The 24,771-nt window shown below is 26.9% G+C and overlaps 2 protein-coding genes across 4 annotated transcripts; one reads left to right on the top strand and one right to left on the bottom strand.

Moving 5' to 3' along the window:
* Nucleotides 1-391: 391 nt before the first annotated feature.
* Nucleotides 392-6,516, top strand: LOC116431733 (uncharacterized). Its single transcript, XM_031987569.2, has 3 exons — nt 392-2,911; nt 3,875-4,218; nt 4,535-6,516. Exons 1-3 carry the CDS (start codon nt 2,097-2,099, stop codon nt 5,095-5,097), a joined length of 1,722 nt encoding a protein of 573 aa, XP_031843429.2. The 5' UTR covers nt 392-2,096; the 3' UTR covers nt 5,098-6,516.
* LOC116431736 (uncharacterized) lies at nt 5,106-24,678 on the bottom strand. Of its 3 annotated transcripts, none has more exons than XM_076366335.1 (6): nt 24,563-24,678; nt 23,461-23,669; nt 22,626-22,945; nt 22,034-22,422; nt 21,385-21,963; nt 5,106-5,180 (listed from the first exon to the last, which is right to left on the bottom strand). In XM_076366335.1, the coding sequence occupies exons 3-6, from the start codon at nt 22,932-22,934 to the stop codon at nt 5,138-5,140; spliced, it is 1,320 nt and encodes a 439-aa protein (XP_076222450.1). In that variant the 5' UTR covers nt 22,935-22,945; nt 23,461-23,669; nt 24,563-24,678; the 3' UTR covers nt 5,106-5,137. The 3 variants fall into 3 exon arrangements, with proteins under 3 accessions (XP_076222450.1, XP_076222451.1, XP_031843440.1); XM_076366336.1 differs by lacking the exon at nt 5,106-5,180 and adding an exon at nt 6,904-7,669; XM_031987580.2 differs by lacking the exon at nt 5,106-5,180 and having other exon boundaries at nt 17,404-21,963.
* Between the last annotated feature and the right edge of the window lie 93 nt (nt 24,679-24,771).

The following is a 24,771-nucleotide window of genomic DNA, read 5'->3' as shown; positions in this document are numbered from 1 at the left end:
TTAAGAATCAGTTTATTTGAAATTGTATTTAGAAATTATTAGGAAAAAATAAGAATACAATATTTGAATCAAGATTCATTTATAATTTTGAATTTGATTTTTTGTAAGACCTGTTTATTTTTCCAATAATTTCGTACATAATGCGTATTGTTTTATACATACTTTATCTTTCTGACAATTTATTAACACTTTTAATATAAAAACCCCAATTTTGTCATTAAAAAATGAATGGAAAAAATAAAATTTACTGACAAACTTAATATTCTTCTTAGAAAATAATAAATGCTGTTAAAAAATAAACATTTGTCGAACCAAAAAACAATTTATTGACATCTAAATAAATCATATAAGTTTATTTCATTCTTAGAAAAACTTTTATAAACCTTAACGACCTAATATAATAAATAATGTAATAATGTTGAAATGTGAACTTTAATGGGATGTGGATAATTACAGATAATCATGTATATATTTGATTTCCAGAATGTAAGCACAAGTGTTTATACATTAAATTATATTATAAATTGTATTATTTGAACATTCTTTTTCTCGCATTAAAAATTTTTTATAATAATATTCGGGACAAAGAAAATGATAATTTTAATTGAACAAGAAATTGAAACAGGATAAACAATATTTACATGTTTTCTTCAAAATCTTGTGTTGTATTTTAATTATGGTTTTCGACATTGCATACCGGAATTAATACGACTTATGCGTACTACGTGTTTAAACATATGCAACGTATGCAAGAAATGCTTACATTCCTAAGAACCGTCACCTATGTCTCTTTGAGTGGATTGGAGGGAGGTAAGGAGAAAAGTTTAAGAAGTGGGGTAAGGAGTTACGACCAAAGAATTAGTATTGGAAGGGAGAGATATATAGCGATATATGCAATTTCCTGTAAGCATAATTTTTTGCATTAGTTTGAATTTCGTAAATGGCTGAAAATACATTTCCTGTGTTGCTTGAAAATTTGCTTTCGGTAGTTAATACTCTCTTGTTATTTATTTTTTATATATATTGTTGATTGATATTTATTACGTGTTACGATGAATACGTGTAAGATATACATATAAATAGAAATAATCTTTAGATTTTTTTTTCTACAAACTTTCTTTTTCCTTTTTATTAACAGATGTGGAATATATTATTACGTTAATAAATATAAAACTTGATATCCATTTACCATTCCAGCGTAATTTTTCGTTTCCTTGTACAATTTCCTAATACAATACAAAAATAGTTGTAACTTAAATATTAAATAAAAGTATTGTTACTTTATAACAAAATAAAACGTTTCAGTTATTTATTAAAAAAAAGTATTATCAATTTTTATGTAAAATCATAGAAATGATGAAAAATAAATTGGTTAAATAAAATTATGTTGTGAAAACCAGGTTAATCGCAACATCCAGGGAAGCTCGTTTCTTTTATATTATTAGTGAAAAGCCTCATTTTATTTTTAGACAAAATTAGCGATTTACATAAATGTATTTATTAATAAAATATTTATAAATAACTTGCTTCATCAAATAATGATTATTATAGAAATTTATAGAATCAAAATGTTAATAACATTAAGTTCTGTTGCGCGAATTACTCAAAGTAATTATTATACTTGATTAAATTACATTCATTGATTACTTAAAATAAGAAACGCCAAATTTCATTTCTACACTATCAGATCTAAATACAATGAATTCCTTGGATGCACTACAGGAGGGTTTAAAGAAGTGGGGTAAGGAGCAAGGGTGGGGAACTTAAGAACAAGTTAAGGAGAGGGGAAGCATAGAAATCTGCAGCGACGCTTCGTAAGCAGACTCATTTGGTTTTCAGTCACGTATTCTTGATTCGACAGTTCGTTTATGGGTCGCTTCTACGTTCGTAATCACGCACAACATTTACAATACGTATCAACTTAATATCTCGTTCATATAACTGACAATTGACATGACATCGAAAAAGGAATGAACAAGCAGGTGTATTAAAAAAAAAAAAGAAAAACGATAGATCACTAGTGTGAGGTTGTTAAAAGACATCGAGCCAATTACCAGGGAATCAGGTTCAATTAAAAGGCGAGCAACAATTGTACAATGACTGCCGCTTACGCGAACGATCCCATAACCCAAGAACAACAGGCAGAGAAGAAAATGAGCACGATAATTAATAAAACATTGTACAACAAGAAAGAGGAAATAACACGTGAAGAAAATACCGAAATCGATTCTGTGGAAAAGATGAAGCTTGTAACAGGTGGCCAGGATCAAAAGGAAATCCCCGTTAATCAAGAAAGGCCGCCGCTTAATACATTAATTTTTGTCGAGCAAAGAGATGAAGCTATTTTGGAATGCAAGAGGTCTTCCGAGATTGTCGAGTTCCTGGAGAAAAATGAAAATATTGTAACTATATCCAACAAAGAAGACGTGACTATAATCTCAACTAAAATTCAAAATGTTGAAGTGTCTGTAGATGGTGATCCGATCATCAGCAAATCGGCAAGTTTCGACGCGAATGTATCACCGAGGCTTGACGTACATTTCAACGAAAGTGACGCGGAAAATATAATCTCGGAAACACGTGGAAATGAATCTCTCACAAAGAATAATTTTAGTATGCAAGAATTACAAAATTCTCTTAAGAATGTCACAAAAGATACGAACGTTTCGAGTAGTCATGAAATTTCGAATGGATCGTCGGAACGGGCAGATTTTCAAAATATTTCTGAAGACGTATACGATCCAGAAAGTGAACTGAATTTCCATGAGGCTGTTCGTGCTGGGGACGCTAAGTGTATTGCGGCGCTTCTTGCAAGAGATTCTGTGCAAAACCTGGACGAACCGGATTGGAATGTTTCAGGTGATCCGCCCTTATTAGTAGCCGCAACAAATCATTGTTTGCCTGTTCTCAGGTAAGAAATTTCAACTACAACATGTAATTTTTTATTCTAAATTATATATATAACGACTTAATATTGTTTCGTATTGTAGAAGGTATTCTGAAATGTAACGTACCATGCGCGTTTCACGAGTCTTTTTAAATCGAGCAGATTTTTAAACAATCGCAAGCATTTTAGTCTTATATATAATTTTCTATTACATACTGTCAAGAAACTAGAGAGTAATAGGCAAATAATTTTCAATTGCACATTTTTCTAGAAAATCGTTACGCGTTATTTTAAAAATGAGATTTATCTTAAACTCAGAAAAGCTATAGAATGTAATATTGTGTAAATATCACATTATTTTCTGTTGAAAATTATAAAATATCATTTATTTCTAATTAAAAAAGTGAGATATTGTATGGTAAATTATAGGATTTTAATTTGCTTAATTACCGAATTTTAATTTTCATTGCTTAATTTCAATAAGAGATTTGCAATTTTTATTTTAATGTTTACGCGAGAAATAATCGAATGTTAGTATTGTCGAATGTAAAAAATATTCGTAAATCTTTTGCAGTAAATATTACATTGAAATGAATATTTGTGAAAACTATCCTTGCTTGTACACTTTAGTATACTTTTCTTAACATATTGTAACCAGATGTTCAAAGGCGTAAATACTATTCTCGAAAGAATCTCAGGATCTCGAGTTTATAAGTTTACACGTGGAGAAAAATTAGCACGTGAATAAAATATGAATAACAAAATATTTTATATGTTAATTTGCAACGGATTATAAATAATGACTGTTGCTTTCTCTGATAAATCGTTGCAATGGAAAATCATTATTTATTTAGCTATTTACTTAGTTCTAAATTAAATCTAAATTTTAATATGAATTTCGTACAGAAAATTCTATTCACAAAAATATTGAATTTAATGAAAAAAAAGTCGAACAATAGTTTATTGTGAATAATCATTGGTTTGTAGTTTACTACTTGCGAACGGATGCGATCCAGCTGTTCGTTCCCCTCGTGGTGAGACTGCTCTTCACAGAGTGATTTTAAATGGAGGTCCAGGAAATGTATTACAATTTGTTGGAGAACTCCTAAAATATGGTTGTCCATCAGGCGTCAAAGAAGCTGGCGGTGGATTAACCGCGTTACACATATTAACGCGACAATTAGCGCACGCACAAGGGTCGAAAAATCTTCATCATAATTTTGAAGCCGCTCTAAAAACTTTGGATTTATTAGCACGTGCTGGTCCTATTAACGCAAAAGATCATCAAGGTCGAAGCGCACTTCACATATTAGCCTCTTCAACAATCTTTGGTAAGATCGTCATCGCGTTTAACATTTTAAATGTTACATTTTTATTTTTCTTAACATCTAAAAAACGGATTAAATAATTTTTGTAACATAAAATTATATTTTTGTAACATCGAATTATAGAGGCATTAAATTTAAGTAAGACATTTTATACTGAAATCAAAGAAACTTTAGTTAAATTGTAATTTTTTGTTATCAACAGAGTACATTAGTATTATATATACTGCATCAATTAAAACTATAAAATGGTTCACATCTTCTTTGTTTTAATAAATTATGTTATAAAGTAGAAGATAACAGATAATGGTTTTTTTTACAGATAACAGTCACAGAACTGAAATTGAGTCATTAATTGAAACTTTGTTGGCTGCTGGTGCTGATCCATCATTGAAGAACGATCGTGGAGAAACACCTTTACACGAATGCCTTGAGTGTGGTGCATTAAACACAGCGTTTTTACTTGTTCCACACACATTGACTGGAATCATGTCACGTTATGGCGAAACACCATTGCACATTGCCTCTAGAAAAAACTATCCTGATATGGTGGCAAAATTATTAGAACAAGGAGAAGATCCTAGTGTACAAGATGCTGGTGGCAACACGCCATTACATTTAGCTTCTGCAAGAGGTTTTCATCAGATAGTTTCTTTATTAGTTACATCTCCACTCGCACAGTTAGAGAAACTCAATAGTGATGGTTTGACTGCTCTCCAAGTAGCTGCAGAAAGTGGTTTCGTCAATGCAGTAAAACTGTTGCTAAAAGCAGGTGCTGATCCAAGTCAGACAGTACACTATTGCACAACTACTCTTCATCGTCATCCTGATATTTCTGTCTTAATAGATCATGAGTTAAGTAGACGTCGTCAACTTGCTGCCTGATCATTTCTATTTATCGTTTCATTAAGAGAAACGTTTGAGTTTAGTGAAACTGATCACCATCTATCTTTCTCCATAGTAAAACTCTGATAAGAAATTTATTTTGTTATTCAGTTAACTTCATTAAGGAAATTAGACAAATCTTAGAAATATATGTGAATTTAATGTTTTAACTGTATATTGGTATCATAACTTTGATTTAAAACTGCATAATTAATCATTATATCAAATACTCTAAATAAAATCCCTTTAGCTAGAATTAATCAAATTCAAAGAGATTAAAATACAAATATTGTTTTAAATATTAGCATATATAATTTCAAGTTCTCAAAAATCATATTATATTCCGATAATAATTTTACAGATATCAATACAATAATTAACGTATAAAAACGTTAATGTTTATGCCGTAATTAATTAATAATTAATGTAATTCATTGTGTTGAATCTCTATACTTTTCAATTATGTAAAGAGCATTTCACAAATTTATATAGTTACAACACTGTAATTTAGAAAAAATTAGCTCAGAATTTGTTAATTTTTTAATGTTTTCTTTCATCGTTAAGTTTAGATGTTAAAGTATGTTGTATAGCAAAATAGTATAATTCTTTTTAGATAATGAAAGTTATTGTGATCAACATACTTACTTTCACATACAATTTTTAAAACTAATTAAAATTGTTGAAATGCTTAAATAATTTTGAAATGTTACAAAATCTGAAAAATTTGAGTTTTCACGTGTAAGTTTTTACTATAAATATGTTGCCATTTAATTGAGCTATACTCTATTGTTGTTACATTAACAAATGCTAGTATTTGATGGTTGATCAATGCTGTCTAGTATTCAGTCATTTGAAACTTGACAGAAATCGTTTAAAACTGCATAAATGTTGCTATAATTTCTGGCTGTGGATAAAAGTGCACTTTAAAGACTGTATAATACTGAAATATACATTTTGAATAAATGAATACTATTGATTTAGGTATTACATTATTATATATGCTTATATATGTTATGCTTAATTCATTCTTTTATATTATTTTTGTAAGACAAATAAATACATATATCAATTGAAATAACATTGTTATACATTTTGCAGAATATATATATATAAGTCTCTGTAAAAAAGAATATGAAATAATAGTGTATTTTTGTTAATTATATATAATTAACAGGTGTAAATTAACTTACAAAATTTATGAAAATATAATAAATAATAATGTAACATATAGAAAGGTTATTTAAAAAAAGTAGAGAAATCAAGATCTTGGTTCGAGTTGAAAATTTAATATTCTGTGTTGCTGGAAATTTATCACTCCGGATGGTACAGGGGTAAGAGAAGTCTTTTATTATGTGCTAATTACTATGTAATTATAGTGACAAATAACATGTAAAAAGAAACGAGCCTTCTTCCAACTCGGACCAATTAAACCCGCGTTTTTTCTAAGTGTCAACTTCCCACTCTTTCATAGTGTCATCCAGTAAGTTATGAGGGCAAAAACAAAACAAAACATTTACAATTTTTTAATATTTCTTAAACCTCTCTAGTTCTGCGAAATTACAATAGCAATACCGTAGTTCTTTATATAATTAAATACGCAACATTGTAACAATACAAGTCAGTATTGTATTTTATATAAGTAGGTCCATCTGCATTGATGAGACTATTTTTAAGGATTCATTTTTTTCTATTCTTTTAAGTCAGCGGTATCGAACTGCCTTTAGTTCAGGACTATGTAGTATTATGTATAGGTAAGTACGTAAGCAACTCTATCTATTCTTTAAATGGCTCACTATTACCTATGTGTATTTGTGGTGGTGACTAACCTGCTCGTAGTGGTGTTCACACATAACTGAACGTAAGTAGGGTGGAGAGGGTAATTCTTGTCGATTAGACCGAAAGAGCAAAGAGCCTCGGTGGTTTGCAACCACAAGTTCGACACCCCTATTTTAAGTTATATAATTTAATTATTTGTCATAATCGTTATTATTACAAATTTAAGTTATATAGCAAGTAGTCAACAATAATTCAATTTCAGATTTTTTATTTCAGATGTATATTTAAATAAAATTATTTCTAAAAAAATTGCTTCTTGTTTTATCTCAATTTACGTACAAAATGGTATAGAATAATATTTTTGAAAAATATTTTACATTCTCAATTTCTTAAATCTGCCATAACAATTAGTTTGATGCTGCTGATTTCGATAAATATATTTACTCAGCGTTCTTTTTTAAATTCAATGTTATAATTTTCGTATTTCTTTTAATTTATAACACTACTACCAATGATAATAGAAGAATTAGGCACTTTACAGCTAGCATATTTAAAATTACATATTGTTGCATCTAATCTGTCATTGAATGTAACGCTTATTTATAAATAAAAATTTATATATTCTTTTCCACTGACGTATTACGTGTTTACATAAGTTACCGTATAAAAACTTTCCTTTCTTTTCTTTGTATTGCGTACTTCAACCCTCTAATTTAATCATTTGTTATCTTTAAAAATAAATTTCTTTCGGTACACGGCAGAATAATTTTTTTACGAGAGAAACGTTGCTTGAAATCTATAACAAATTTATCTTCATGAAATTAAGAAAATTTGTCTTGTACTGTATACTTACATGTCAATAATACACAAATTATAAAACACTTATAAGATATAATATTTTGTAACATATATTTAGATCTATTAAAGTAAAATTAAAACAGAAAAAATTAATTGAAGGTTATAATTTTACACTCATTAATAATATCTGCAATTTCTTAAAAATTAACACAATACAAATGTTGGTTCAGTGTAATGTATCCATATTTAAAAATGGAATAAATTTTTATATCTTCGTAATAATACAAAATTAGTATCTATGTAATACATAATAAAACATTTGCTTATTAGATTACTTTTACATTCGTTTCGATGTTACTCTTATGTTCAATTCGATGTATAACATTATGATAATATTTGTATTTTCATACCTAAAGATTCAAGTAATGTAGTTTTATAAATACAAAAGTCCTTTAATATTTCGTACTAGAATTTATATGTATTTTAGAATTTTCATTAATTAAACAAATAGTTTCTTTTGGCACTCCTTCTTTCTTTCAGAACTAATATGTTTTGTATTTATCATACATATAAAAACATTCTATTCGTATATTCCTGTTAACAACATTACCTTCTTTTTAACAATTTATAATATTTATGTGCATTGAAAAAATATTAGAAATTCAGATTTTTATAGAACTTTAATATAAATTATGCAATGAAATACAAAATGTATGGTAATTCTACTTTTTATGAATATCACACTGTCATTGTCTATTGACTGTTGTCAATACATAAGTATGAGAGAGATTCAAACGTATGATCTCTAAGCTTTTGAAGCCACTATGCTATATGCTATTCTAAACATACAATTTTACATAAGTATGACGAAGAATAAATTCAAACTTAAATATATCTATACTGAATATATTCATGTCAGCATTAATTTTTAATACTATTATGTAGAATATACTGTATTTACATATACTTAGATTGAATTTATCTTCATTTTATACAACTTATATTTCTTTCCATAATATTCTGAACATAAAACTTCTTACTAAACATCTAAAAGATGTAAGCTGAATTTACTTTTTGCTTTCCGTTATGTGTCTGTTTTTAATTTTTTATCCTTTAAAATTGGTTTCACTTTAGTGATTTTTAGATGACATTTCTGTAGCACAACAATTGTACCTTTTTCCATTCCTTGAACAAATTTTTGTTTCCCTTAATATAGCGTGTTTTTTGCCTGTTTTTGCACGATGAAATAATCATTAGTATGAAACCAATGTGAGAATAAATCATCAATGGTCATTTTATTTTTGTTTTTATAATGTAATATCATTGCTTTAATTACATAAATATACAATTTTTAAATTTCTTTTATGAAGTTAGTTAGAAAATGCCAGCATGCAACAAAAATAGCTGTTGTTTATTTGTTACAATTTGAAAAAATAAGTAAGAAAACATAATAGGCCTTTAAAGTTGCATATTTCGTTCAGTGACATGATTTTGTAATTACTTGCTTATGTGCGCTGACTCTAAGAGAGTACAGTTTTCAAAATATGTTGTCGTTCTTAATTTCTTAAACATTAGAACCAATATTTACTATTCGATTGATTTACATGTAATTCATAATTTTAATACTTATTTGCAGTAACATTCTCATACTTTTTAGGAACAATATTTATTTCTCCTTTACATATACAAAAAATATATAACTGAAATTTTAGATTTAGCATTTGAAAGTAAAATCTTTGGTTCTATAGATATGGATGCTTAAAATCCATGTTGAATATGTATAATGTGCAACTAATAACTAACATTGGTTCTAATATCTATGTGATACTATGTACTATGAAAACTTCAATTTTTTTATGTAGGCCTAATAATTTGCACTTATTATTATTAGAATTCCAATACAAAATACTAAATATAAATAAACTTGCGAAACAGTTGCAAGTACATTCTGCATTTGAAATATATGTATATTAAACAATGATATAGGATCTATGTATAAGGCCAAATATTTTCATATGAAAACTATAATCGAATAAAATAAAGTACCTATATTAACAATAAAAGTACTTATTATATTAAGAATAGAATAAAGTATGTATTATATTAATTTATTCACTACCATTTGTCTTTAGCACAAAATATTTATAATGATAAATAGCTGCTTTGGTGAGATAGAGGTCATTGATAGGAGGATGCAATACATAAACTTCACCCTAGCGAATGAACACCATCATGTATTCAACTGGAGTCTGTCATTGAACAATTGTTAAACGGTTTTAAACTTATAAATTATATATTAATAGTAATAAAAATTAATAATGTACAACTATAATGATGTTTTTCACTTATAATAAAATATTATAAGATGCAATGAAAAATATTACTAATAATTATAAATATAGTATATATATATATATTGTCAATATCTTATAATGATTATTTCATTTTGTGCAGATGTCAAATTATGGTAGTGAATATGTAACATATAAATATAAAACACACAATTTTTATCTATAACTTCTCTAGCATCAAATTACAACAATACGTATTTCAAATTGTACTCATACGTATATTTTTCTTCTAAAAATAAACATAACTATATATTCAATAATCTGTTAATTTTTACATATTATCATCTAAGAACATTAGAAGTGTTTCTCCGTATTAAACATTATCATAATCTTATAAAAAATAAATGTTAATAATCATACTTTTAATAATATATAATATAAAAGAAAATGTTCTTAATATTTTAAACTTGGCAATGTACCATATTTGTTACTCTATTTTGATTGGCCCCTTCTAGATATTAATTAGTTTAGTAGAAAAAGGCTAACAAAATTGTGTAGTAAATATGGTGCAATGCAAGGTTGAAAATTAAACTAGTTACATATGTAGCTGTAGATATTAACCTTTTGCACCTAAGAATATTTTTCTCGACAAATATTCATTACTTTCCAATAAAGTATCAATGATCATTTTTACAACTAACATACAGTTATATCTTGCGGGATAATTGAGAGGCGGAACTATTTTATTTTGATGCTCCATGTTATTGATACAATATATAAAATTTAATATTGAATTTAAAATTTTTAAAATCACTTCTCGAGTGCAAAGGGTTAATACATTTCATAGAATTTATTTATTAATTTAATATTAAAATTTAAATAGTAAAATATAGTATTATAGTAATAATCATTGTATATCAAATCATACATTAATTAAATGCTATAACATGAATATAATAGAAAAATCTTTAAAAAAGTACTAAAGTTCCAATTTCAAAAGTTTGTTAATCATTAAATTATTTAATCATGTAAAATATTGCACAAGTGAGTTCTGTAACTGATTTTGTTCATAAAGAATATTTTTCACTAATGAAAATTTTTATATTTTTATCTCTCATAAGTAGATTTAAATTTTTATAAACATATCAGGAGTTATTGGAAGAAGAAATTTCCTAAATCAATAAGATTTGGTAAACAACAGATTTTTTCAAACAATCGAATAGATTGTATAAAATATAAACATATAAATGTATATCAAATAATGAGTGAACAAAAAGATTTTAGAATATTTTGCTATAATAAACATGCATAGATAATGACTTTACTTTATCTAACAGGTAAGATTAAAAGAACAAACAGTGAAGAATATGCAAAAGAAGTTTTATATAGAACACATTGATAAAAAAATGAAAAAAAAACGCAAAAAAAATATATAAAAGAAATTATCCTCATAAAATAAAAAAAGCAGGGCCCAATAACTTCCTTCGTATTTTAAATTTTGTGATACTGCCAAAATACGTTTTCTCTATTCAAGGATCAAGTCAATAAAGATGTCCATGAAATTCAAAATCATTTTCCCATCATTCAGAAATCTGATTGTGAATTGGAGGAGACAAGTTACTGTTTAGAAGGAAATAGTCTTTACAATAATCTTACTGGATTCATTACTAATACATCTCGCCCGATACATATGATAAGTTCAATTGAAGAAAAGAAACCAATTGTCAATATGCTTTATGGAGACCCCTAGAAGGTACACTATGTCGTAGAATTAATAGTAAAAACAACTATTAAAAAATATCTGGAGACATAAAGATAAAGAAGTTGTAATTCTTCATTTAGTATTTTGTATAAAACAACACGTTTTACAATGTTTGGTGCTTTGAATTCTATAGCTTCTACCCTTATTGAGTATCAAAAATATATTACAAACAACAGTCATTCCGATTGCAAATAAACTTCAAAAGAAGACACTTGATATTATTTCCAAGGAATTTTATATCATAGAAGTCAATATATAGATATTAGATTTCATTTCATAAGGGAAAACGGATTATGAAAGCTTAGGTTAATATTTCTCAATAGTTCCGCTCCAGATATGGTAGAACTGTGATTTTGTACTTGAGATAAGTTTGTTCTGATCTGCATTTTGTAGAATCTTGAGAAAATCATAAAAGAAATTGCTTCTAATAAGAAAAAATTTTACAAGGTCATAGACCATAGATAGCGAATATATCAATTCGCCAAACAAGAAAAAATTAAATGTTCTCACACAACTGTTAGCGTGTTTATTATATGGAAGAGATAGTAAAGCAATTCAGTGATTTAAAAACTGAAAACTCACATAAAATCGAGAATGATGCTAAGAAGGGAAAAGTATTGTTGAAGAAACAAAAAAAAAAGAAAGAGCAACGAATGATGAATAAAAAAATAATTAAATTGTATCAGATATTAATCTACACAGAACAGTTAAAGATTTAAGCTATCTGCCTCGAGATCTTTTAAGTTTAAACAAAAGAAATGAAGATATCTGAGGTAAAAAATATGCTGAAGCAAAGAAAAAAAAATAAAATAGGAAAATTAACCAGTTCTTTAAAAATGGTTGAAATCCATCTTAGATGGCTTATCTATTGGATAGAGTGATGAACTGAGTAAATTGAGCATATTTACATATGTGCAATCAAATTATTCAACACTATGCGTCTATTCTTTGTGTTATGAGAAGAGAATTATGTTAAAGTTGAGTAAGCTATAATGAAGGTTTAGTGAAAATAAAATATTGTCCAATAAATCAATAAATAGCAGACATACTTACAAAACCATTATGTACTATAAAACTCGTAGAATTAATAAATAAACTATAAAATAAAAAGTCTATTACAGTAAAATCGAGTCAACAATGCAGATCAATAGCTAAGCAATTATCAAAGCACTCTCTTTGAATATATGAGTCAACCAATATCTGACAGTTGAAGGAGGAAGTCAAATCCAGTCAATATGCAATTTAAGAGCTTCTAAATATGTAAACCAACACTGTGTTTTTTAATCCTCACACTTTAAATTTTAAAACTCTTGTCCTCATTGATTATCAAGAAAAAATTGTTAAAATGTTATTAATTATTAACAAAATAATTTATTTCATTCCCCGTGATAGTAGCATCTTTTTTTTAAACAGTTGGTGACTTGTAATAACAATCAACCTCTAAGGGGCTCATAGCAGATTTCCTTATTCAAGTAACTGCTCCTCAGCTAAGTTCACCTATACCTATTGTAATTCCATTCCATTACACAAAGTATTAGGCTGATGCAAAAATTTCGACGTTTTTTGTACATGATTAACAAAAAAAATGTTGTTCTTCAAAACGAATAACATCTGTTTTCAAACTATTATAACGTGTATAAAGGACACTTCTTTCTTCGTTTTTACTTAGTTTTCGTTTAATTAGCGAACAGGTAAGAGCTCTTCTTTTTATTTCTTATAAAAAAAAACGTCAAATCTTTTGCATTAATCTAATAAATTTTTAAAAATTGATACTGTTTGTATTGCTCAATCCTTGATATTCAGGCCAACTGATTTTTCTTCATACTATTCTGTCTGATCTTATTTCGTTTAATTCTTTTTTATTTTATAGTACTTTAATTTATATAATCTTAATATGACTTATTACTGATGTTCATAATCCGTGATTACAGATCTAGCTTTGCATCTAGTTATGCTGTTGTTAATATTTGCTTTTGCCTTAAATAGCCAACTGTAAACTTTTGTCTGCTGGTAGATCAAATGGAATCAATGTATTGTTTATTTTTAAAATTCCACATATGAGAATTCTTATTAGTCAGAGTTTACTACACACCTTCAGGATTTATTTCGAATACTATGTTTCTGTGCTTATTTTGATATTCAGTAGTAGTCATAAATTTAAGACAATAAATTATTTTATCTTGATTCTACACATGTAATATGAGTATTATCTTTCCATTCAGTTTCTTATTTTAATATAATATAATTATATGTTTGGCCTTCTTAATTTCATAGCCTCAGTTCCCAAATGTAAACAAAACATGATAATACTGTATTTCTTTGTATAGTCTCCTATGTGCAGTAGATATTAATTTAAGTTTAAGACAATCTGTTTAATAAACAACTTGCGGTCAATTCTGTTAATAATTTCGTGTAAAAGGTAAACTTTTAGCCATGCTACTGTAGGTAGGTAGTTGTGTTTTTTTTTGTTTTTTATAAGCCTTAAAGTTATTTTTTTAAATATAAGGAGTTCTGTGGGCTTCGTTTGGTACATAGTCTTCATTATTATTAGGGCTAGGATTTACTATCTGTATCCATGTATATGCTAATTTCTGTTATTTCAGTATTTGAAGTGGTTGTATTACTATTACAGTCATTCTAAGACTTCTCCCTCTGTAAATCATTCCTGTTTTTTACACTGTTTTTTTAAAAATACATCTCTGCTTCTCAAAATTTACCTTTTGGATTCATTGTACAGTCTATACCTCTTTGTCCTATTATAGTAACCAACAAATATAAATTTCTTCACAGTCATATTTTTATCTTCTTCCTTTAGGTATATGCACCATAGTTTTATAATCAAATATTCTCATATTATTTGCATCTGCTTTCACATAAGTCATTTTTGTTGAGGGATTTTGCAACCCAGTGATTTTTTCAATGCCTGTTAATTATGTACGAAAAAAACAGACACAGTCTCTGCTCACAAGTGTCTAAGTAAGCTGGAATTAATATGTATACATTTAGTACATATTTCCAATGTATTTTTTACCAGATGATCCTATCTAGGTATACAGATATGTATGCGTAATTTGGTGCAATATATTAGAGCTTTTTACATTCAATTCTTCATATTAAAAAAAAATATTAAACGATTCATTGACATATTGTTTACTATTGTCAGTTCTTGTTATACTTGTCTATTGTTATTTATACTTTTGCATTTAATTGATTTTCAATAAAATTTTAAAAGTTTTTCAATTATTTTAAGCATTAACTTTTAATTGTAAAAAATGTGAAAATATCTTATGAAAAAGGCCATTAATAAAAGTAACAAAATATTTGGAATCACTAAGAAATTTATTCTTTATGAGTCCACATTCATGGGAGTGGATTTGTTTCAAGAATTTAAAGGTTTTCCTTCTATTATGTATGACAGGCTCCCTGGTTTGTTTTTCTTGTACATGTATATATTGCTGTGACTGCAGTCAAAATCACTCTACCTTTTTCGAATTTCAGCTGTTTGTTTTGAATCATTTGACTTATAGACGATAAGTTGGTTACCAACTCAGGTACATATAATACATTGACCTGTGTTATTTCTGTCGTGCCCTTACAAGGGAAGGACTCCAATTTTGATAGTTCTGTGAGATGATAACACACATGTTCCTAATAACATGTGTGAAATGTTAGGTGTAGTTATACGCCTAATATTTTACACATATCGTTAGGAACATGTCATCATCTTAGAAAAACCTATCAAAATCGAAGTCAGACAATTGGGGTCCTTCTCTTGTTAATATCTCTTATTTCTATATTTACATTACTAGATCCTTTTACATAGTTATTTATTATCTGAAACTTTAATAGTTGATACTAATGATGTTCTGGTATCATACATCCATATTAAATAGTCTATCATATGAATCGTGGTACCAGAGTCAATATATCAACAGTTCTTATATGTACGTGACGAGAGAAGCAGAGAATGTAATTAGAAAATCAGAATTATTTTCTTTTGGTATTCTTGTGATCATTGCCTTTTTTGAGCAATTTTTTGTACTTATGTGCCCGTATTTATCGCTACTTAAAACAATGAGAGTTTTTGCTTTATGGTTTCTGATATGTATCTTCATGCAATCTACAATAATTTTTATGATAATTTGTACAGAAGCAGATGAATTAAAAATGTTGACATCTTGTGGTATTTTGGTTTTAACTAAATCTGCGCATCTAAACTTTCAATCGTCATAATGCATTTCAACCATTTTATATATCTCTTATAACAAGAAAAAATGTCAGAGCAAAATATAATTAAGTTTAAAGGTAAAAATACAGCAAATAGCAAAAAATTGTTCTCAAGGTAACATTTTTCAATATTTCTTGGTAATTAATATTTTTTAAATGAAACTATAAAATTTTAATACTATTCAGTAATATCCATGATCAATTTTATTTAGCAGTGAGTATTAAAAATGAATACAAATAAAAAATGTATGATTTTAAAGTCTTAAAAAATGTGACCTTGAGAAAAACTTTTTATTATTTAGTATATTTTTCTTCAAACCCGATCATGTTTTACTTCAACATATATTCCTGTTATCAAAAATCAAAGTACAACATTTAAGGTGTTCATATTAAGTGAGACATCTTGTATGTGTTGCAAAATCCAGCAAGTATTTAATAATACTTTAAACCATTCATCATCTACTACAAGGTTTACAGTAAGCCACAGTATCATACAAAAATACATTTCACATAATAAAACATTTTAGAGATGATGTATAGAAAGAATTAAGATGAAAACATGGTTTTTGTGGCTAAATTATTCGAAATAGATCTCTCATCAATATTTAGACAAAGTTTCTAATTTTTTAACATATATGATGTTTACTGATGAAATTAAATTTCATATTTTTTATTTGAATTGATAAGTTACAATAAAGCAATGACCAAATAAAGAATTCATTGTGCAAAATTTAACACATAAACACAATAAAACATGAAGTGGATCGGTCATGATCTGGAAATGTATGTTAGCTACCAGTGTAGACAATTTAAAATTTTTATATTATATAAAATTAATTTTAAATATTATTAAAGATAATTGACACACTTCCATAATCATTGGATTTAAAAATTATTAAATATGTTCAAAACAAATTAGATATTAGAAGACACACATATATGATAATAAATGAAAACAAAAATCAAAATGATTATCGAAAGGCTAGTTAAATCAATGCCAAGAAGATTACAGGCATTAGAACCTGTGTCCTGCAACGTATTAATTTTTAATTTAAACAAATAATAAAATAAGTTTGTTTAATTGTATGATTTTAATTATGACATTTTTCAGACTGGATTATAGTGATCTTTTATATTCATTTTATATTTAGAAAAATTCATGTTTTTTATATTTCTACATAGTAAATATAGATGTATTTATAATGTTTATATCTGGTTTAGTTTAATTTTCTTTTTTATGATATCATCACTGAACTGTTTTAGAATATGAAACATATTTTTATATGTAATGTATAATTTTGGTTGTGACTTATTATTTTTAAGTTTATGTGCAGTTATTATAACTTTATTTACATGTTTTTCAAGACTACTACAACTGTCTAGACTCACTATAATAAAATCTGATAGCAACTCTACCTTTCTCATCAGTCCACAGTTATCAAAAGTTTTTTCTAAATTGATTCATACATCTTTGGCAGTGGCTGCCTCTTGAAGATATACATCATTCAACAGATCTACCAGCAGTATTTATTTTTGAATTCATTTTAATGTACTGTCTCATATCAACTTGTGTTCTTTTAATTATATAGTTAGATATATTTCCACAATTCTTCATGTTGCAGATAAATTTTTATTAGAAATTTCTATGTATTGTACTTTTCACGGAGAGTCAATTTTTCAATTGTAGTCATACCATTTATTGATACCATAATTCAAGACAGATAGAAATCACCTCAGGGAATATGCCTGATAGATAGGTTATATCTTTAATTTGTTATATCCAAGATAATTTTATTACCCAGTTTATATATTGTCCTAAATTTAATGGGCATCTGGGCCCAGAACCCAACAATTTTATTTTAAGTAACGGGCAAGATTAAAAAAAAATGAACAATAGAAAACATGCAAAAAATCATTTTATTTAAAACACATTGGTAAAAAGAATGAACAAAAGAGCGACTAAAATATATAAAAAAAGAAAAAGACAAAATTTTTACTGTTGCTACTTACAGTTTTCATTTATCACTATCAAGAGGTTCTTATTTTTTAAATAATTATAAATTATACCAAATCTATTGTATTATACGACAGTGTTTTAGAATTGTGCATTATAAAATTTCTTTTAAAGAGCAACAAAGTTACATAATTTTATGTATTATGCTATTATATATCAATATCACACTAAATTAATGTATAATATTGTAATTGTAATAAGTTTTGAGGTGACTACTTTAAAAGTAATCATTTGAAATTGTATACAATGTCATCACTTCTTGTTTTATGTATATAGTGTCATACATATGATGAAGAATTTTATGCAAATTTATACATTTATATACTAATTTATTATAAGGAAGAATGAACAAAAAATTATTTCCCATATTTAAGATTGCATTGGGTTAGAAATAATAATAAAAATTTCATTATGGTTTACTTAAGTTCTTTTAAAATGTTCTATAGTTTGAAATATGCAATAAATTTTTATATCCTTATTTTAATTAGAATATTTGAGTCTTGTGAATTTCCAGTATATGGAAAGAAGTTAGGATACTTTGTATTTTATAAACACATTTATATAAAATAATTTATAAAGTAAGACTAAATAAAGAAAAAAAGGACCCTAAACGTCTAGAAAGAAGCAATATGAGAATAACGAAAAAGCAATACATGGAATGATATTAAAAAAAACAATTCTAAAAACAAAGGGAGTAACAACTCATTAATTTTCATATCAGAAGCTGATTTGTTCTTCAAAATATTAGTAATTATTCATGAACAAATAAAGACATAAATCAGATGAAATTGCATAAGGGTTCTTTATGCGAAAAAGTTACTTATGTTAAATATTAGTACTAAATAAAGATATTTATGTTAAAGCCACTGTCAAAAGCAAAATTATATATTCAGATGCTTTACAATTTTATGTACCAATTCTACTTACACAGTGATATAGAAATAGATTTTTAAAAGAAGTAGAGATTGAGAGAAAAAGTTGGGATTGAAATCCTGATGATAGCATATAAATATATTTTACCATCCTGTACTTCTTTTACATTTAAAAAATTTCTTTTATATTGGAGTATATACTGGTAAATAAGATAACAGAAAATTTTTAATTTTCTTTTCTCATAAAATTTTAAACAATATACTTATAAATTTAAGCTAAATTGGTAATCTGTGTATTATCAAATCTTCCTTCCAACATATAATTTGAAAAAAATTCAAAATATAATTAGGAAGTGAAATTTTAAAGAAGACTAAATTCAAGTTCAACTATTTTTTATGTTTCCTTTGGTATTAAAGAAAAGAAAAAATCACATAACGAAGTGAAACTCTGTATAAAAAAAGTTGATCAAATCGAAAGATACAAGATTTTCAAATTGGCTATAATTTAATGTATTTAGCGCAAATGAAGAAGTATACTGAAAATGACATAAATGATTTAATATAATTTCATTTTAAATTTAATTATCATTTTGATAGAATTCAGGTAAAACAACAAAACAAAAATGTAATCTTTGAGAAAAAACGAAATATGATTTTGGTATTTGTTTTATAGATATTAACCAAATGTGAGTATTCTCTGTTACTATTACCCTCAAACTATTTATTTACATATCTAGGGATCTAAGATCTACATATAATAAAACCTATAAAATAACACTTTCTTTGGAACAATCTGAACTGCAACAAGCAGTTAAAATTCATATACTTCTGCTAGAAGCATAATTTAACTTTTGATTAAGTCAGATATTTAAAATGGCCTAATGAATCATTTTTGTGTGGTCCTTTTTCACTGATAGTATTTTAATACCATGTATTGCCTGTCAGATAGTAATTTTTTTCAAGCAAATAAAATAATCACATTTACTTCCAAATACAAATGAATAAAATGATTCTAATGAGACAAGTTTAAGAGCTATTGGTATACAATCATTAGTATTTTATGCAGAATTTCAACTGATATAACAGTATTTTACAATTTTTAACAACATATATTATTACATAATATTGCAGAAGATGATGGTTTCACATAAATTTAACTCTGAATAGGTAAACGATAGATCCAGAAAAACAAAGAATAATAAATTAACATAAGTAATATTACAATCACAGTTGATTGTTTTGAGAATTGGAAATTTTCATGTAAAATCTAAATCTGAATGTAAATAGAGCATAGAATAGAATTTGTTTTCAAATTCTAATAGGCTACAAATAAAATATGCATGTTAGGAACCCACAGCAATCTTAAAGGTAGCAAATGTGATATATATACATATGATCTAATCCTTCCTGACCCACTAATTATGATTGTGAGCTTTTTTTCTATAATAATAGGAATAAATTTTTCTACCAAACATTTACAAACAGAAAACATTACTGTATCGTCTTTAAATCAAGTAATGTGTAATTGCTTGAATATGAAAACAATTATTAATAGTGTGTTTTATAATCGTTCTGTCGCCTCTTAGAGGTCACATTATTTACTTAGTAACTATTATATCTTATATGAAAAATAAATTTCAGATTCATTTTGAAATATTTCTCCTAATATACAGTTGTAGGAATGATTTAATGACTTAATAGTGGGATACAAACTGTAGCAAATATACTGTAATGCTTTTATACAAATTTTACATAGTGTGATCAAATCGTGACATAATTGGTTAGTGCTAATTATAATTCTATTACAAGTAGAGAATTTGATACAGATGTATAAATAAATTTGATCTGAAAACTAATTGAAACAAAATAATTAGTGGCTCAAAAGGTTCTTCTATAAAACATACACTGTAATTTCCGAATATTAGAATATTTAACATTAGAGTTGAAGGATATTATATATACTTCCTCTCTAAAGATAGAGTTTGAAGCTTTTCATTTTTAAATTTTCTATAAAAAAGACTTTTCATTTTAATTATCTCTGTATCACATTTCAACAGCACATAGAAAAAAAACTTACTCTTTAAAAATACTGTGATGCACCATATACATTTGTATATCTTACAAAACTTAAAAGCTAACTGCTAATTTGATAAATAAATTGTAAAATAATTCTTGATAAATAAGTCAAGAAATGAAATTTTTGAGTAAAGATACATTGTTTCACATTTTTGCTTGATAATCAACATTATACAAAAGATCTGAAAACTAGTTTAATGTCTTTGGTACTGCATTAGTACGCATTTAAATTTAATAAAATTGTAAAGCGTATTATCATTCTATAAAATGCTATAAATATTCATTATGTAGACACAGTTATAAAGTAAAAAAATGGATCATTCACTTACAGATGAACTACGTCTAGGTGCTGTTAAGTCACTAATAGTGGAATTGTGACGCGTTTTTCTCGAACCCTCGTTATCATTTACAAGATTTGGATTAACTGAATGTGAAAGAGCAACTGTCTTATTGAAATCTATTGTAGCATACCCTTTTTGTGGTTTATTTGGTGACTCTGGAGGAGATGCAGATGAATTTGAAGGTCCTTCGAATGGTGAATTGATCGATACATCCTTTGTATCCAGATCTAATACAGCATAATTTACTTCTCTAATTGGACCACCTGTAGGTGTTGATGGAGTCAAAGGTGATTTCTCTGCTGCAGACACACCAGAAAATCTTTTTCTTAAACTTTCAATTTCACTTGCTTCTAAATTAGCGTAACAATGTCTTGGTACTTCTTCCACATCAGATTGAATAGATGGTAAAGGCGAAGGTCGTACTCTAGCAACAAACAATTCTGTACATTCTTCGCCTGGACTAATATTCATATAAGCATGCCCAGATTCATTATTTTCATTTTTATCTTCCTTAAATTGTATTGTTTCAGGAACACTATGAGTTGGAGACAGTGAACTAATATCATTACTGATATCTACATTCATATAAGCCGCTGCTGGTGAAAGCGGTGATTTAGTTTGAGAAGTGACCTTTAAGGTTTTACGAGCAGATGTACATTCCAATGCTACCGAGGTGTTATCGGACACTGAATTACCTACTGTACAGGATCTGTAATAAAATAGAAATTTATCTAATTCCATATAATATTAATGACAGAAAGAATACGAATTTTCTTTACCTCTGTATTGCTCTTCTAGGGCTTTTGTTATTATTATGTTCCATTTCTAATGGTAACGGTGACAAGACGTCTTCATTGACATAAAGCGAGGACGGATGCGGTTGAGGGAACGGTGGTGGAGGTGGTGGCAGCACAGGAGATGGAGAAGGAGAACCTATGGTTCCTTGTGGTGATATAAGACCAGTGCTACTTCCCACGCTACCTAATCTTCCGATTCCATTTTGTTGACAGTGAGCGATTCTCTGACCTATACGATTATTAGTTCTATTTAATATTGGATCCAAATAATTAGGCTCAACTGGTATTGTCACTCTTGCTACTGTTGGACCAGGATGAGAAGCGATTGGAAGTTCTCTGGACATTGTATCATCCCCACTGTTATTACAAACCTAAATAATAATATATATTAAGCATTAACTTACTTTAAAATGTTATTATTTAAAAAATAATTATTTATAAACATTAATGTAGTTAAATGAAGATTATTATATATTTATACATTATTATAAATATTACCAATCATAAATATATGTTTCAAAGAAAATAAAATAAATAAAATTACTTCAAATTCTGTATGTCTAAAAGTACAAACCTGAATATTTGTTTGTACCAAATTAAATAAATGCGCAGCTCTATGACATTTAAAGGCATAAATGCCTGGTCCTGTGGGACATCGTCTACCAGATTCGAAACTAAATATTTCAGCATCATAACCGTACCGACGTAAACAACGCAAAGGCCATTTAATAGGCTGTTTACCGCGTTGATAAAGCACTATATCAGCTTCAGTAACTTCTAAGCGTCCAGGGGTAATTAAATTACCTAATTCATCTACATTCATCACTTGAAAAATATTTGGGTGTAAATCATTAATATCTGTCCGGCTATTGACACAACCCATTCTTTTTTACTCTAAAATGAAGAAAATAAATAATCAACGTTAATGGAAATATGTTCATTAGATTAATTCATATTATTATTTAAATTTATCATAATTTATTAGCAATAATGTATATTATTATTAAAAGTAATGTTAATACTAATTTTCAATAATAATCAGTAAATTTTATAAGATTGGTATCATTTCTTTTTAAGTATAAACAATACAGAAAGAAAACAAAAGATCTAATGGAATTCTTTATATATTTTTGCTTAAATAAATATTTTTTTTAAATATATAACATTGATCATACTTGTCATTAATTGTTTGAATTTATTTGATAATGATTTTAATTCATTCATACATATATAAGGCTTATTAAGTATTAATAGATATATACGATAGTAAACACATATTAGAAACAAACAATTCTGAAGAATTCATTAAAGGAAACTTGATGGTAGTTTTGGTAAATATGATCAAACGAAACAACTACAGTAAAGAAAGAAAATTTGTAAAACTACTATATTAATAATTGTGTACACACCAAATGCGACATATCCAAAAGACATTCAACCTTGTGTTTTAAACAAAATGATGTATCCTTTTATGAACAACACACCGCACATTACATACTTAGGTACACTACCGAAGAAAATATTTCTCCACCCCACTCTCTTCTCAAGAAAAACACTATGAGAGATAGTGCATTCCCATCTGTGCCATGGTATTCTGTGGTTTTGAGGCTGAGGACCTCTGCTGGACGAAGAATATTCTTGTTTATGACTTTACTGAATTTACGACCTTACTGTATTGTTATTACAGAATAATGTATATCGCCAATTAAAATATATACATATAGTAAAATGTATTTTAAAATTTAAATGAAAAATATCTACGCAAATGTTGTTTAATTTAAAACGTTTTAGAATAAATAAATTGGAGTCGAAAAGTTTACTCAATTAAGAATCTTAAGTACCAAATTAAACACTGTTGAGTGTTATTAAACTTTTTAGTCAGAAATATTTTATTCTTTCAGTTTTTTGTTTATATTTTTTATTACTAAAATTGTAAGTTATGTAAAAGTAATTGTAAAAATGTCATATTCCTTTTGTAACCAAGTAATATTCATCTGAGAATGTGTGGAATTAAAATTATTTTAAAGTATAAAATTAAAAAATTGTTCATAATAGAATTGAACTTTCTTGTTACCTAATATGTGAACAATATATCAATAATATTATTATTCTATCAACAAATACAGAATAATAAATAGTATTTATTCTGGAAAAGATTAAAGATACTATTAATAACAACTTATGTAAATTTTATTAATCAACTGAACTGTACAGAATGTTCATTATTTGTTAAATATTATGTTGTTGATTAAAGAAAATATATGAAATATATTATTATTTTGAAAACACGAATAAAATAATGTATTCGGATTGAATTTAAATTAATTTGTAAAAAAATGTTGTTCCCTCACAATCATCGTTCTAAATATTAATTAAACAGAAATACTTTACGAATTCACGCGAAATTTATATTTAAATTAATCAAATATCATAAGCACTATCAATTCGTAAAAATTGTACATATATAAGACGCATTAAATGCTACTGATGTAATGTTACATTTATACTAACGTAAATTTTCTAAAAATTATTTACATTCTCTAAAAAAATACTTATGCGATCAACATATACTTATATAATGGTATGAATATTCATCATCTAAATTAAATGATCTGCGAGTTGCTCTTACATGATGCAAGCGTACACATTTGTAATTGTACAAATTACTTATCGATATATACGCTACGTATGCATTGCATGTACATATAGATACGTGCAAT

This window comes from Nomia melanderi, chromosome 3 (genome assembly GCF_051020985.1).
Source record: "Nomia melanderi isolate GNS246 chromosome 3, iyNomMela1, whole genome shotgun sequence".
Taxonomy (NCBI): domain Eukaryota; kingdom Metazoa; phylum Arthropoda; class Insecta; order Hymenoptera; family Halictidae; genus Nomia; species Nomia melanderi.
Note: the sequence above shows the minus strand (reverse complement) of the source record. Positions and strands in the feature narration are given on the sequence as shown.